At 36.7% G+C, this 17,395-nt stretch overlaps 1 protein-coding gene across 4 annotated transcripts in view; it reads right to left on the reverse strand.

Annotated features, from left to right (window-relative positions):
* USP34 (ubiquitin specific peptidase 34) overlaps positions 1-17,395 on the reverse strand; it is a 286,775-nt gene that overhangs the window by 30,460 nt on the left and 238,920 nt on the right. For all 4 annotated transcript variants that reach the window (XM_017545012.2, XM_017545015.2, XM_017545014.2 and 1 more), the window contains exons 58-67: positions 16,984-17,064; positions 13,590-13,675; positions 12,852-13,020; positions 12,675-12,749; positions 11,067-11,218; positions 7,244-7,292; positions 7,056-7,160; positions 6,620-6,664; positions 5,528-5,632; positions 4,032-4,179 (exon numbers count right to left, since the gene is read on the reverse strand). In XM_017545012.2, coding sequence (XP_017400501.1) covers positions 4,032-4,179; positions 5,528-5,632; positions 6,620-6,664; positions 7,056-7,160; positions 7,244-7,292; positions 11,067-11,218; positions 12,675-12,749; positions 12,852-13,020; positions 13,590-13,675; positions 16,984-17,064 — 1,015 coding nt within the window. The remainder of the gene's footprint in view (positions 1-4,031; positions 4,180-5,527; positions 5,633-6,619; positions 6,665-7,055; positions 7,161-7,243; positions 7,293-11,066; positions 11,219-12,674; positions 12,750-12,851; positions 13,021-13,589; positions 13,676-16,983; positions 17,065-17,395) is intronic.

The following is a 17,395-nucleotide window of genomic DNA, read 5'->3' on the forward strand; positions in this document are numbered from 1 at the left end:
GGGCCAGGCTTGGTTGCTCACACCTGTAATCCCAGCACTTTGGGAGGCCGAGGAGGGTGGATCTGGAGTTCAAGACCAGCCTGGCCAAGATGGTGAAACCCTATCTCTACTAAAAACACAAAAATTAGCCAGGCCTGGTGGTGGGCACCTGTAATCCCAGCTACTTGGGAGGCTGAGGCAGATAACTGCTTGAACCAGGGAGACGGAGGTTGCAGTGAGCCAAGATCGTGCCACTGCACTCCAGCCCGGGTGACGGAGCAAGACTCTGTCTCCAACAAAAAAAAAGGGTCATTTGGCTGAGAGCAGTGGCTCATGCCTGTAATCCCAGCACTCTGGGAGGCCAAGGTGGGCAGATCATCTGAGGTCAGGAGTTCAAGACCAGCCTGGCCAATATGGTGAAACCTCACCTCTCCTAAGAATACAAAAATTATCTGGGCAAGGTGGTAGGCACCTGTAATCCCAGCTACTCAGGAGGCTGAGGCAGGAGAATCGCTTGAACCCGGGAGGTAGAGGTTGCAGTGAGCTGAGATTGCAGCACTATACCCCAGGCTGGGCGACAGAGCAACTGGGGTGACAGAGAAACTCCGTTAAAAAAAAAAAAAAAAAAAAGTTATTCAGTTTAAGTTATATACTTTCACCTCAACATTTCATGGTGACAATTTTTTGGACACATCATAAGGTTGGAAAAAACTCTACTAAGAGCACACCTACCACTAAGATTCTACAATCAATATTTCACTTTGCTTTATCACACACCTAACTACCTCTTGTTTTCCTATAAAAGCTACCTGCTTTTCAATAAAACAAAGTTCTCCTACAGGAAAAAAAAAAAAAAAAAAAACCCACAACTTTTAAATTATGTTTATCTTTAAGAAAAGTTAGGAGGGTTAATTTGGAAGAACAGGGCATCTTGCCATTTTGTTACCTGCCTTCTTATAACTTAAGAGTCCCTGGGTCTAGGTGTATACTAAGTCTACTTCGAAGTGTATACGGCAAGTCTAAGACACTGAGGTCTCAATTTTTCTTCTTTTCTCTCTATTAAAAGTTCTCATTTATTTTGTTGTATTTAGAAGTATTTCTATGAAGCTTTTCTTTTATACATGTTATTTAAATTATTATTCTAAGTTATACTATTTCTATTCAAATATTTGAACTCTTACCAAGTTACAGCAGAAGCACTTTTTTATATTACTATATAGTCTTTACTACTATAATTTAAAAATGATGCATTATAACAATGTTTCCTAACTGAACAGCTTTAAATTTTTCACTGCTATAAATCATGCTGTTGGGCATCCATATACTTACACTGGAATCCCTGAAATAGTATTACTGAGATTAAAAGGGCATACCATTTTTAAAAATCTTGGTAAACATCTGTTAAATTGCTTTTCATAAGGGTAATATTAAACAATGTCACTGCAATGTACAAGGATTCCATTTTCTCAGCACAATCATCAGTGTTAGGTGTAACACCTGGCTAAAAAACTTTTTTGGGGGTTCAGCATAGTATTTTTTTGGTTTTATGGTCATGGGTCAAGACATGAATGCTGACCAGCACATATCTCTTTGTAAGAGCACACAGCTCTCACACAGCTTTTGACTACTTGCTCTTACAAAGAGCCTATTAAGCTGGGATTAACTAAACTTACAGGAAAAAAAAAAAAAAAAAAAATACACAGAATAGTCCTCCAGTAAACGGTGAAATCATGAAAGGTCTGTTTTTCGGCAACAGAGTGAGACTGTCTCAAAAAAAAAAAAAAAAAAGGCCCATGACCAGAGTGCCCCTGTCAATCCATGTGTTCACTCCACTGAAAGGAGTTTCTCTCCAATAAACCTTTTATTTAAAAATAAGAACAATTTCGATACACGCCCCCAACCTAGTTTTCCCATTGTTAACATTATTATGATGGTACATTTGTTGTGACTAAGAAACCAACACAAGACATTACTACTAACCAAACTCTCCACTTTAGATTTCACTTTTTTGCCCTAATGTCCTTTTTTGTTCCAGAATCCCAGATAGGATACATTACATTTAGTCATGTCTCCTTAAGTTCCTCTTGGCTGTGACAGTTTTGTAGACTTTCCTTGTTTCTAATGACCTTTAGAGCTTCAAGGAATACTGGTCAGGTATTTCACAGAATGCCCCTCAATCTGAGTTTGTCTGATGTGTCATGGTTAGATCCAGGTTATAGGTTTTTGGACGGAAAACCTTAAATGATGAAGTACCCTTTGCCATCATACCTTATCAAGGGTACACACGATCAACCTCACTGATCAGTGAAGATGTTAACATCAATCACCTGGCTGAGCTGTATCTGTAAAGTTTCTTCACTGTAAAGTTACTTCCCCCACATCCCCAACTACACTCCTTGGAAGAAAGTCACCAAGTTCATACTTGAGGAGAGAGGAATTAAGCTCCACCTCCTGGAGACATGTGTACATAAATTATACAGAATTCTTTTGTATGGGAAATTTGTTTCTTCTCAATTTATTTATTCAATCATTTATTTCTACTGAATATGGACTCACGGATATTTATTTTATCTTTGGGGTTGTAAGTCAGTGCTACGTAATTTACAGTATTTTGTTACTCAAATTGTTCCAGCTTTGGCCACTGGAAGTTCTTTCAGGTTAGCTCTGTGTTTCTTTGACATACCCCCACCATTTTGATTTTTGAGTACTTTAACTTTCTGGCAATGTAAGATATTCCACACTCATCTTGTATATTCTCTGCCCCAGCCATAAAATCAATGATTTCTCCTGGGAGCTGTGAATTCTTTTACTGAGAATGGCGTTCACAACTCAGCATCTGGGCGAGGCATGGTGGCTCACCCCTGTAATCCCAGCACTTTGGGAGGTCAAGGAAAGCAGATTACTTGAGGTCAGGAGTTCAAGACCAGCCTGGCCAACAGGATGAAACCCTATCTCTACCAAAAATACAAAAATCAGCTGAGTGTGGTTGTCTACACCTGTAAGCTCAGTTACTCGGGAGGCTGAGGTGAGAGAATTGCTTGAACACAAGAGGCAGAGGTTGGGTTCCGCCATTGCACTCCAGCCTGGGCAACAGAGCAAGTAAGACTCCATCTAAAAAAAANAAAAAAAAAAAAAAAAAAAAAAAAAGAATCCAACATCTGGGTACCAGGTGTGTTGATACGTGAGTATCACTGACTGTAGGACCTTCTCAGCAGGTAGAAAACGTTTATAATAATTACAAGAAATTTAAAAATTATTTTCATTTCTTTGAACTATCAAAATAACATTTTCTATGTTTATTTACAAGTAATTTTCTATTTTGTGAAATATTTTTGATATTTGTCTACCTGTCTCAGATCTTTTTTACTGGTTCGTGTATGACTAAAAGTGTTTATATATAACTCTCATAATTTAACTGTCATAATTTCAGTGAATATTTTCAATCAGCTTTCTTTTTTTTTTTTTTGGACATGGGAGTTTTGCTCGTTGCCCAGGCTGGAGTGCAATGGCACGATCTCGGCTCACCACAACCTTTACCTCCCAGGTTCAAGCAATTCTCCCACCTCAGCCTCCCAAGTAGCTGGGATTACAGGCATGCGCCACCACGCCTGGCTAATTTTTTTTGTATTTTTAGTAGAGACGGGGTTTCTCGAGATGTTGGTCAGGCTGGTCTCAAACTCCTGACCTCAGGTGATCCACCCGCCTCAGCCTCCCGAAGTGTTGGGATTACAGACGTGAGCCACCATGCCTGGCTGCTTATGTCTTTATTATCATTTTATCCTTAACCTTCTCAAAAGTTAAAGACAGGATTTTCTAACCTTTCATTCCCTTCATTAATGCTGATCATGCCTTATAATTCTTATCAAGCAAGGAAACAAAAATGATAGAAGTGACGATGTTACCCAAGAAATAACATGGTTTCCTATCCTTAAACAAAAAAAAAAATCTCCAAGAATTTTGTATTATACAAAATGTGCATATTGTAGTTGCCTAAAAACAAAACAAAACTTTGCACAATAAATGGTTTATCAAATTCTGAATATTTGACTTACAAGTCCTCACTCTAGGATAATTGTGAGCCAGAAGAAACCGCTCAACCCAGTTTTCCATATTCTGTAGGACCCAGCTGTGTGCCAGTTTATTTCGAGGTGTCTGCACTGCCAACCAATCTAGACACTGAGAAGGATTGTATTCAATCACCTACAAATAACATGACAAGAACAGGATATAAGGCCAACTGAATGAGCAATTACCTTTTTACTTACTTTCTTTATATGCTATTAGACTCTTAAAGCTAAAGTACTTTTTTGATAATTAGAGCTTAAAAAGGTTTCATCCTATTTTTTTTCCTTTTTTTTTTTTTTTGAGACGGAGTCTCACTCTATTGCCAGGCTGGAGTGCAGTGGTGTGATCTCAGCTCACTGTAACCTTTGCCTCCTGGGTTCAAGTGATTCTCCTACCTCCAGCCTCCTGAGTAGCTGGGATTTCAGGTGTGAGCCACCATGCCCAGCTAATTTTTGTTTTTAGTAGAGACAGGGTTTCACCATGTTGGCCAGGATGTCTTCATCTCCTGACCTCGTGATCCACTCACTTCAGCCTCCCAAAGTGCTGGGATTGTATATAGGTGTGAGCCACTGCACTCAGCCTATTATTTCCCATTTTTAAAGCTACTTAATTTTATCAACAGGAAATGTTCAGAAAAATGTGTCACTGGTTTACAAAATAAATTTAAAATAACCAAATACCAGAAGACAAATATGACGACTCCATGACTTCTAGGTCTTGCTAAATTTGGAAATTTATTTCAAAGTACTTTTAATTCTCTAAGGTTTCTCATCTTTACTTTTCTAATTATATGCCCAACCTGGTACTACGTGAGAATGCAAGAAGCTCGCTGTACTGCTGTGGAGAGTTCTTTCATGAGACAGGTGAATCGTAGGAATCTAGAGTAGAGGCTAGCAAACTATGGCCAGCCGGTCAAATTCTGTGGGTGCCTGCTTTTGTTGTTTTATTGAAACACACCCATACCCACTCATTTCTTGCCCATGGTTGCTTATATTCTACCAGAGCAACGTTAGCTAGTTTCAACAGAGACTGTACGGTACACAAAGTCTAAAATATTTGCTATCTGACCATTTAGGGAAAAGTTTGCTGTCCCCTGGTCTTGAGCTTTTTCAATACTCAAACAAGGAGAAATTTTGTGACCTCAGCAGTAACTCTGAAAGAGAGAAGGTGGCTGGTGCTTCCTCTACCATTTGTCAATTCTTAAAAACACTTGGTTTGTATTTCTAGGAGTTCTAGTTGCTTTATGGAACTTTGGAGAGTAGAAGAATGAAAACTTCAAATTGGCTAAAGCTGTCTTTGACTTTACAAGGATGTCTTTAATACAACTAGACTAGCTAAGAACTCTTCTTTCCCAAACCTGTGACTTACTGAAACTATCTTGGGGTACCCAGTAAGAAACTGGTACTTAAAATGGTAGTGACGATATTATAAAAATAAAATCCTCAGGAAAATAAACACTGAAAACACTTATTGCAAGACTTACTTCCCATATCCTCTGCAGAATATAAGATGCAAAGGGAGGCATTCCTGGAGGTCCACCAGCAAACTCCATTAGCATAGTCAACAACTTAAAAAAAGGATTGGCTGCCTGTAAAACATATACATGACTGTGCATTTAGATTAATGTAAACCCATCTCTTTTAGCAGAAAAGTATATATTCTACTAAACATTACATTTAAATGTGTGTTAGGGGATCAGAGCTCAGTCAGTACTTCTGCATGTGAACCTGAACTACCATAAAGCAGCAGCAAGGGGATACAAAGTCAACTGGGAACCACGTGAGAAAGATTTTTCTAGATGTCAACTGTATTTCAGAAAAGATAAAAATATTTTCTAAATTGACAAACACTGTAAATATTTATGATGCACGTTTTGAAATATGTATACATTGTAGAATGGCGAAATCAAGCTAATCACATATGCATTGTCAGAACACTTTTTTGTCAGAACACTTAAAATCTACTCAACGATTTTCAAGTATAATTAACCATAATCACATTGTACAATAGATTTCTTGAACTTATTCATAAAAATTTATGTCCTTTGAATATGTCCCCAACCCCAAAAATAAATTTTGTTAGTAAGACAACTATGTTCTACTGAAAAATTTAGATTAAAAGTTTCCTACGGCAACCTGAGGGGCAATTTATATTAATGTTTGACAGCAATTGTTAAAATAGCTGTAACATTTTCATTTTACATAAATACTTTTATATAACGCTATATTCTATTTTCTATATATTTTTCCACACATGGTAAGTCCTGGTTGGTCTACTTTTTCTTTGGGCATAATTATGATATATGCTCCAAATCAAACAACTTTTAAGCCGGACATTCAGGTGGTACTCTGATATATTGAGTTTATACACATATTTACATTTAGTTAGGAAAATTATATTTGTAATAAGACATAATTAGGTAGTTCATTTTATTCACATTATACATTTAAAAATAGCTTATTATGTTATAGGAGAAACCCTGATAAATATTTTCTTGAGAACAATTAGGCTCATTTTAAAGATCAGCAGTACCGAAAATTGTTTTTAAAATGTAAATTAACAAATGTTTACATACCTCAGGAGTCAACTTTGCAATTGATGTGAAAAGCATAGATACAATCTAAAACAGAAAGAGGAGGATTTCAGGATATTCTTGTTTTGTTTTTGAGACAGGGTCTCGCTGTCACCCAGGCTGGGATGCAGTGGTGGAATCACAGCTCACTGCAGCCTTGACTTCTCGGGTTTAAGCGATCCTCCTGCCTCAACCTTTCAGTAGCTGGGACTACAGGCATGTGCCACTATACCCAGCTAGTTTTTTCTATTTTGTGTAGAGAGGGGTCCTCACTGTGCTGCTTAGGCTGGTCTCAAACTCCTAGGCTCAAGCAATCCTCCCACCTTGGCCTCCCAAAGTGCTGGGATTACAGACATGATGAGCCACTGTACCTAGCCAAATTTCAGGATATTGTTTTAAAAATTTCCAAAAACCTTTAAGACTGTTCCTTAGCACTTACATGTTCTGCAAGTCGATTATTGTATCGACACAGGCTGAAAATCAGATTACAAGTTTGTCTTATATTGATGCCATCACGAATATGTTGAAACAAGAAGGGAAATCCCTGTCAAAAGCAAAAGTTGTTCATTTAAGAACTGTTATTATTTTTGTGATGATCAAATTGTCTAATATTAGAGAATGTACTACCTTTCCTCCTGTTAATGCTGCCATGTCAGTCTGTGATAATGTCAAATGCCTGAAAGAAAATATTAGTGGAAGTAAGTTTTTCTTCCTTCTGTATTACTCTACAGTGATTTACATCGTAACATGTATCAAAAATTATTGACTCAATTATAAGTGTACTAAGCTGCCATCATAAAATGATTTTTTTGCTAGCTACACTTGCTTGCTAAATGTCTTTTAGGCATTTTTTTAAACATTCCAGGATTGGTAAACAGAAGCCCAAATGTACTTTACTGTCATTTAATTAACTTAATATTTTAGTATATAAAACAGTAGGATGGGTCTTATTTTACTTACTTTTTTTTTTGACATGAGACCCTTCAAAACCAAATGGACCTTCTAGAAATTAGCATTTCATCTCCCAGTTTAAAATTACTGTATATTTCTTCCTTTTTTTTCTTTCCTTCTTTTTAGAGATGGAGTCTACTTCTGTTGCCCAGGCAGGAGTACAGTGATGTGATCACAGCTCACTACAGCCTCGAATTACTGGGCTCAGGGGATCCTCCTGCGTAACCGGGATTCAGGCACAAGCCACTACACCTGGATTGCATACTTCTTTTGTAACTTATAAAATTTTCAGCTATATTAAAAAATAGAATAGGGCAAGTATTCCACCACTCAGCTTCAGATTTACCAAAATCATAGACAGTCTTATTTCATTTGTACCCACAGCCACTCAATATGAATTGTTCTGAAGCAAACTCCAGGTATTTTATCATTTAATCCATAAATCATAGTATCTTTAACACAAATGTTTCAAAAACATAACCACAGTACCATTATTCATGACTAAATACTTCCATACTATGATACAATATCCATTGTACACATTTCTTGAAGTTTCTAAAAAGATTTTTAAAATAATTGTTTGAATCAGAATTCAAATAAAGTCCTTTGCCATAATTAGTTGAAATGTCTCTTAAATATTTCAATCTATTGGTTTCCCCACCAGCTTTGTGTTTTCAATTTATCTGTTGAAGGTCATTTGTCCTGTAGTTTCTCTCACATTTATATTTTGCTGATTGTATCCTTACGGTGCTGTCTTAACATGTTACTCTGTCCTATAAACTGGTAGTCAGATCCAGACTTCATGAGACCTAGGTGTGGCTTTTTAATTAATAGTATCTTGTAGGAGGCACACAATGAATGGTTAGTCTTTCTGTAAGGTTTTCTGTCAATGATGATAATTGCCTAGATTATTTCATCTAGGGTTCCAAAATAGTGATATTCTAATTCTAATTGTCCTGGCTCATTAATTAGCTTGAATACATGTAAGACCACAAACTTGCCCTCAATCACCATTTGGTTGCCATGAAGTACACTTGCAAGTAGAATAAATGCTTGATAATGTTTCTATTATTTATCAGTTTCAAAAATAATGATTTGATTTCCTAGTATACTCCAAAAGTTGCCAGTAAACTAAAAAATTTTCTTTTTAGTTATTATTATGAACTCATGTATTTAAACATCTTTGATGTGATTCACAGTCCACTGCAGTTATTACCGATGCTCAAAGCTGTCCAATCTATGACCAGTAGAAACCTCCATAAGTTGGCTTTTGAGTTTCTTTAACATGACCTCAGTAGTCTTAGACTGCCTCCTTGCTTTCCAAAATGATAAGACATTGCAGGCTTCTCGTTCATTTCTTTCCCAAGAACTGACACTGGTCGTTTTTCCAAGGAACTCTAATTCTTTCAGTGGGAAATGAAACCTAGAGACTATACCCTAGATGCCAATGGTATTCATTGATTCTGGGTTGTACAGGGTTTCCAAGTCTTTTCAGAAAACAGTGGTAGGTAAAACATTTTCTGTAATGGATTTTCTGTTTGCAAAATATACCATAAACTGCTACTAATATTTTCCAATTCAAATTTAGTTTTAAATAAATTATGCAAAGCCCTACAATTTAATATTTTTATCTTCTTTTGCTGAAAATCTTGGTTTTCAATGGCATTAACAGTTACTTATTTGCTTCATCCTGTAATATACATTAATACTTTCAGAATAATACTTTTATTACAAAGAATATAATTACAAAAACGGTTTAAGATAATTTTGCAATTTTTTTGTCCTTCATATATATCCCACTAGAAATACACCTATTTAACATATAGTTAGGTTCATTTATTTCACTGTGCTTTTGATTTTTAGAGATTACTTCTTATTCACTTATTTATAATTACACATTTACATGATTCCAAAGTTAAATTTGTCAAGAATCTATACCTGTCCCCTCCACCCTGTTTTTCTTCCTCTTTCCACTGGAAACCATTAAAAAAAAAAAAAAGTTCTTGAATTATAGTCAATTCTTGTATTTGTGGCAGTTGTGTTCTATAAAGTGCGGCAAATACTTAATTAGCAAATACCAAATTATTGCTACCAGGGAAAATAGAGAATTAAGTTGCTGTGAGCCTCAGGTAATATTTTTGTCAACCAATCAATACATTTATTAACTTTCTTTTATGAGTGTTTCTGTTAAAAGATACCTTATTTAACATATATTGTTGATTCATTAACATTTAATTCACTGACAACAGTATTAAAACTCATATGAATGAAACTTAAATTAGCACATGTTTTCCCTATAAGGCACATCACAGCCTTCTTGAGCTTAAGAACACTAGAGAGCACTTCAGCACTACACTTGTGGGCCATTTTGTTTATTTATTTATTTTTACAGATGGATCTTGCTGTATTTCCCAAGCTGGACTGCTGTGGCTATTCACAGGTGCCAAAGTGGCATAGTGCAGCCACAAACTCCTGGCCTCAAGCCATCCACCTCAACCTCCAAAGTAGTTGGGACTACAGGCACGTGCCACCACACCTGGCTGATGGCCATTTTAAACAGTAACATCACCAACAAAAAGCATAAATATATGAAAACTTTTCACAGCACAAACTGTGAAAAGTACATTTGTTTACAACATGAAAGCTAAAACAAAAAGGCAGATTGTTGCCTTGTTTGACCTTACCTAGAAAGGCATGTTAGGCAACTAAAGTTTTTTGCCATTCCACATACACACATCTGTGAATGACTGCAAAAGCTCCCCGAGTGCCAATTTTGGCATTACAAATGCATTTTAGTAAGCAGATGAATTTGCAAATAGGAAATTCACAAATAACGAGGTTCGGTTGCATACACACACACACACACACACACACACACACACACACTCTCTCTCTCTCTCTCTCTCTCTCTCTCTCTCTCTCTCTCTCTGTGTGTCATCATAGCATTCCCTTATCAAGTAGGACACCATATACACTTTTCTCCACCTTTTTAAACTCAGTAACATATCCTAAAGATTTCTCTGTGGTAATACAGGTAAATTCCACATTTCCTTTTTCAGCTATAGAGTACTCTTTTGAATGGATGCTGTTTTTTCAACTAGTTCCCTTTTGTCTTTTTGCTATTAGAAGCATGGTTTCAATAAACAAATTTGCATATGCACCTTTCTGTATTATGGGCACAGATTCCTAGAAATGAAGTTGCTAAGTTAAAGAATGAATGCACGCTCTATTTTGCTAGATATTTTACTGCATATATTTTCAATGACTATTTCTAACATGACTCAGAGATAAAGTAAAAGTTTGGTAGAAAGGACTGAAATTCTTATGTCACAAGAGTTGATGAATAGTAGTGTTATTATTTAAAAAGAATTATATAATAAAAACTAGTGAGTAACAATTATATAATTAAACATATATAATAAAAAGCTAGTGGCAAACAATTATTTAAAAATAATAAAATCAAACATGCTTTAAACATTTTAAATTTGAAACATTTCACCTTTCTGATCGAGACTGTTCAACCAAAAGAGCAACTAAAGCTATCATCTTTTCAAGGGCAGCTGGCCTGTATTTTTCTTCTGCCAGAGAGAGGATATCTTCTTCTTCCTCCTCTTCTTCCCCTTCTTCCTCTGATAACACTTCAACTTGAGGCTAAGTTGGAATAGAATTCAATATTGATATACTGGTGGTTTTAATATCATGATGAGAACAAATGACTTGTTTTATATAGCTACTCAATGCAGATGGTGGCAGGAGCTCATAACATGAAAAACAATTGCACAAAGATCTAACCTTAACATAAAACACTCTAAACGACATTCAGGACAATCTTAGATTAAATTGTTAGAACTATAAAGAGTAACAATTCTCGGCCAGGCATGGTGGCCAACACCTGTAATCCCAGCACTTTGGGAGGCCAAGGTGGGTGGAGCATTTGAGGTCAGGAGTTCGAGACCAGGCTGGCCAACATGGCGAAACCCTGTTTCTACTAAAAATACAAAAATTAGCCAGGTGTGGTGGTACGTGCCTATAATCCCAGCTACTTGGGAGGCTGAGGCAGGACAATCACTTGAACCTGGGAGGCGGAGGCTGCAGTGAGCCAGGATTGCGCCACTGCACTCCAGCCTGGGTGACAGAACAAGATTCCGACTCAAAAAAAAAAAAAAAATCTCAACACTATTTACCTTACCTATAAATCCTTGAATAATTTTTTCTTATAAGCAAGCTCCTTGGAAGATAAATCAGGATAAAAAAATTACAAGTATGATAAAATAGTGTTTTCTAATAAAAATGCCAGATATACAAAAGAAAAATTTCTTATTTATAGTTTCCTGATAATCCAAATAGTGGGTATTTCAAAGAGACATCCACTTGGGCTTTTAAATGCAAGAGACTCAAAAGATTTTATGATCTGATAAAGCAAAAGAAAAGTAGTTGAAGTAGGGAGCCATATAGGCTGGAATTAGAGAATACTAGTGTATATTCTGTGAAGCATTACAAAACAGTGTTTAAGAGTTTTGGCTCAGTAGTCTGACCACGGATCAAAGCCAAACTCTACAACAAATTAACTTCTCTAAGTCTCAAGTGTCTCATCTGTTAAATGGAGAAATAAAAAGTACTTGTCTCTTACAGTTAAGAAAAGGATTGAATAAGAGTGCACGTAGGTCATACAACCCAATGCAGTTGTCATGGACAATATAAAATTCATGTAATACTTTAACATTATTAATAGACCAGCTAAATTTTCGAAAGACTCTCATAAACTTAATAGCAAAGAGCTTAAAAATGTGACCACCAAAATGTTCACAAAAACAATACTTTCTTGATAAGATCCCCAAGTAGGTGACCACTTTGCCTAAGTTTATTTGCTTTATTCTAGGACCTTACCAATGAACTTCATTAACTAGTTGTTTCTTCTCTGTTTCTTCTCTTGCTATATCCATTAAAATTAGATTAAAAACATCAACCAATCTTAGATCCTTCACATTATCCAATATCAGGTTCTACAAGAAAGGTCAAAGGGTTCTAACATCTCTGGACTTCACATGATACAAACTACAAAAACCATGGCCTCTAAATCCCTGATATAAGACAGAATTGTACTTACATTTTCAGGTCCTTTTGTTCCCATGTAAAAATGTACCATTGTAGATATGGCTTGCAATGAAAGCAAAAATTGGCTCTAAACAACAACAACAAAAAGATTTAAAAATATAAAATAAAAGCAATTAAGTTTGAAATACTGAAATACATAAACCAAAAAATAAACAAGATATAGCCTCACCTCTTCTTCACCCATTTTTGCAAATTCGTAAAGGAAGGCAAAATACTCTGTAAGATGTTTACTGTGAGGTTTTACACCATGTTCCATAATTAATAACAGAGTTCTCACAAAGCGAGTGACACATGAACGACCACCAATATCTTCTACTGAGGCATCCATATCATCTGACCTAAAGAACAATTAAATGGATCTTAGAGAATACATGAGACCGGAAGATACTGTTCGGGAGAAAAAAATATTTTTTAAACTCTGAGTTTCTTTTATCTTTGAGATATCAATTGCAATAATATAAGTTGCTAGATTCCAATTCTTGTGACTGGCTAAATCAATGCAAACAAAAAGACTAAGCCATAAAGTAATTTGTAGAGGATTTTGCAGATGCAAAATTTAAATAAAACAAAAATAGTTTTACCTTTTTGAATATGTTATTACAGATTATTTTTAAACAGAATAAATACTTCAGTGTGGATTTTAAAAAAAATTTGTAGGCAGGTCATCAAGAAACTTAAAAATTAGGGCCAGGCATGACGGCTCATGCCTGTAATCCCAGCAGTCTGGGAGGCTGAGGTGGGCGGATCACTTGAACTCAAGAGTTTGAGACCAACCTGAGCAACATGGAGAAACCCTATCTCTTTAAAACACACACACACACACACACACACACGCACACTCTCTCTCTCTCTCTCTCTCTCTCTCTCTGTCTCTCTGTCTCTCTGTCTCTCAAAAAGTACTTCTTACCCATCTTCCATTCCTGGCTGCAAATAGAGATGAGCATGCACAGGTCTCAGCCTCTGAATCACATGGATACACAAACGCTGAAACATCTGTGAAGAAAAAGAAAAACCAAGAGCCAACTCATCAGGTAACAAAGATACTGAAAAATTAACATGATTCAAAATTCTCTGCCACCCATTTATAGTTTACACAAGATTATCTTGGTATTCTGGAGCTTTTCTGAAGTTTCAACAATGGACTAGGGAAATAAGGCAAAGTTAGCATAATTTTACTCAGTTTTATGATAAAGAAAAACTCAACAAACAGTAGGTTTCAGTCATACAGATGATAAAAATAAAGCTTCAAAAATCCTTTTAGCTAGTGGAGATATACAGAAAAGAAAATCTAGTATCCAATTCCTTAAGAAGAGTGGAGTGGGGAAGGGCAGTTGCTCATCATGGGATCAACAGCTAAGAGAAGGGAATGTGGGGATTCTTTAAAGACAAGTGACCCATAATCACATGAAAAAATGTATAACAATTTTTAGGAAAATGCATACCAAAACCATGATAAGATACCACTTCATACCTTCTAGGATGGCTAAAATAAAAAAAGACAGTATCAGGTGCTAAAGAAGATTATGCACAGCTGGGCATGGTGGCTCACGCCTATAATCCCAACACTTTGGGAGGCCGAGGCAGAGGGATCATGAGGTCAGGAGATAGAGACCATCCTGGCCAACATGGTGAAACCCTGTCTCTACTAAAAATACAAAAAAATTAGCTGGTTAGCTACATATTAGCTACCAGAAAGCCAAAAATAAAAAAATTAAAATTAAAAAAATTAGCTGGGCGTGGTGGCACATGCCTGTAGTCCCAGCTACTCAGGAGGCTGAGGCAGGAGAATTGCTTGAATCCGCGAGGTGGAGACTGCAGTGAGCCAAGACTGAGCCACTGCAGTACAGCCTGGGCAACAGTGACAGTACGAGACTCCATCTCAAAAAAAAGATTATGGTGAATCTGGAACTCTTTTATGTCATTGGCAAGAATGTCAAACACTGCAGTCACTATAAAAAACAGTTTACTGGCCGGGCATGGTGGCTCACACCTGTAATTCCAGTACTTTAGGAAGCCCAGGCAGGTGGATCACCTGGGCCAACACAGCAAAACCCTATTTCTACTTTTTTTTCTTTAATTGTATTTTAGGTTTTGGGGTACTTGTGAAGAAAATGCAAGATTGTTGCATAGGTACACACAGGGCAGCGTGATTTTCTGCCTTCCTTCCCTTCACCTATATCTGGCATTTCTCCCCATGCTACCTCTCCCCAACTCCCCACCCGCCGCTATCCCTCCCCTGTTTCCCCCCAACAGACCCCAGTGTGTGATGCTCCCCTCCCTGGGTGCATGTGTTCTCATTGTTCAACACCCACCTATGAATGAGAACAAAAAAAACAAAAATTAGCCAGGTGTGGTGGCGGGCACCTTTAATCCCAGCTACTCGGGAGGCTGAGGCAGGGAGAATTGACTGAATCCAGGAAGTAGAGGTTACAGTGAGATGAGATCACAAAATTGCACTCCAGCCTGGGCAACAGAACAAGACTCCCAACTCAGAAACAACAAACAAACAAACAAACAAAACCAGTTTACCGCTGGGTGCAGTGGCTGTAATCCCAGCACTTTGGGATGCCAAGATCACCTGAGGTCAGGAATTTGAGACCAGCCTGGCCAACATGGTGAAGCCGTCTCTATTAAAAACACAAAAAATTAGCCAGGCATGGTGGTACATGCCTGTAATCCCAGCTACTTGGGAGGTGAGCCAGGAGAATCACCTGAACCCTGAAGGTGGAGGCTGCAGTGAGCCAAGACCACACCACTGCACTCCAGCTTAGGCAACAAGAACAAAAACTACATCTCAAAAAAAAAAAAAATCAAACAAAAAAACCATCCACCAGCAACAACAGTTTACCAGTTCAAAAATGTACACAAAGAAGTGATAATATATGTCCAAATAAACAGCCAAAAAGTAGAAACATCTCAAATGTTCATCACCTGATGAACAGATATACAAAATGTGCGGTATATACATTCAACAAAATATTTGGTAAAACAGGAAAATATAATATGGATACATGCTGTAATATGAATAAATCCTGAAAAGATTGTTAAAGCAGTAAGTCACAAAAGACTAATACTGTATGATTCCATGTATATGATAGTCAAAATAGGCAAATCTATAAAGAGACTAGCAGTTGTCAGGGATTGGGGAGAAAGGACAGGATAAAATAGTAACTGACTGCTAATGGGTATAGGGTTTTTTTTTTTTTTTGTGGCAGGGGTGGTGAGGGTGGTGGTAACCAATGTTCCAAAATTAGTTAGTAGTGATGGTTGCAAAACTTTGCGACTATACTAAAAACCACTAAATTTAACATTTTGAAAGATGTGGGTTAATTTTATGGTGTAAGAATTGTATCTTGGGCCAGGCTCAGTGGCTCACAACTATAATCCCAGAACTTTGGGAGGCTAAGGTGGAAGGACTGCTTAAGCCCAGGAGTTTGAGACCAGCCTAGGCAACAGGAGAGAGACTCTCTCTCTACAAAACAATACAAAAATTTCCAGGTGTGGTGGTGTGTGCCTGTAGTTACAGCTACTCAGGAGGCTGAGGTGGGAAATTTGCTTGAGCCCAGGAGGTTGAAGCTGCAGTGAGCCATGCTGCACCACTGCACTACTGCCTGGGTGACGGAGCAAGACCCTGTCTAAAAACAAAACAAAATTAGCCAGGTGTGGTGGTGTGTGCCTGTAGTTCTAGCTGCTGAGGCAAGAGGACTGCCTGAGGCAGCAAAACCCTAAAAAAAAGTTGTGTGTGTGTGTGTATTTTGCATGTATGTGTACACACACGTCAATAGAAACTGAAAAGTGGCATACTTTAAGTTTCTGATTTTGTCAAAAGTGACTATAAAATAATACTTAAATTTCATTGTCTATTTTACCTCATAATTTAAAGAAAACAAACTGTTTGATATGACATTTCATACCCAATCACAGAAATAAGTTACAGTCTTTTCATTTAGCTTTTGAGGTCACTATAGTACCCTACACCATGGTTAGAATGTCTAAGGATTTTAAAAAGAATCAGTACAACTCACAAAGCATCTAATAATAAAGAGCAGAATATAATAAAAGAATAGGAAGTTCAGTCAATCTTCCTACATCCAGGAAATGTGCATAATTTTAATCAATTTATTAGAGTGAGAGCTGATGTTAAAAGAATCTAGTGAAAACAAAATGATTTTTATGATAGGAGGTAGATATTTTCAAACCATTATCAATATTAGGTTAAGACACACTTATAAGCAAATTTAGAATAATTAAATTGAAAGTAACTTCTCCAAATATTTTTTTTCAAACACATTTTTCCTTACCTGTCTCACAATTTGATTAGGGCACTTAATTAATATCTGCATTGGCCACCAGTCATCATCAGCCATGCGATCTAAAAACCACTGTAAAAAAAAAAAAAAGAGCATGACTTTAACATTCAACAAATATTTGTTAAATGGGATAACAATTACATAAGAATTTTATTTTCTAGTCAATGTTTTAATTCTTTTAAGTTCTTACCAGAAAAGCTTCTCTAATTGTTATAAAAGTCCAAAATCTTAGTAAGAGTTACCTCATTACACAACTCTATAGATGCCATTTACAATACAGTACACAATCTGCATGACAGCAATATGTGGTCCTTCATTATAATAAAATGAAGTATTCTCTTAGCCCTCATAAATGTTACACTAGAGAATCTTTAATTGTGTGTTTATATATATGTGTGTGTGT

Source organism: Cebus imitator, unplaced genomic scaffold (genome assembly GCF_001604975.1).
Source record: "Cebus imitator isolate Cc_AM_T3 unplaced genomic scaffold, Cebus_imitator-1.0 Scaffold175, whole genome shotgun sequence".
NCBI classification, from domain to species: domain Eukaryota; kingdom Metazoa; phylum Chordata; class Mammalia; order Primates; family Cebidae; genus Cebus; species Cebus imitator.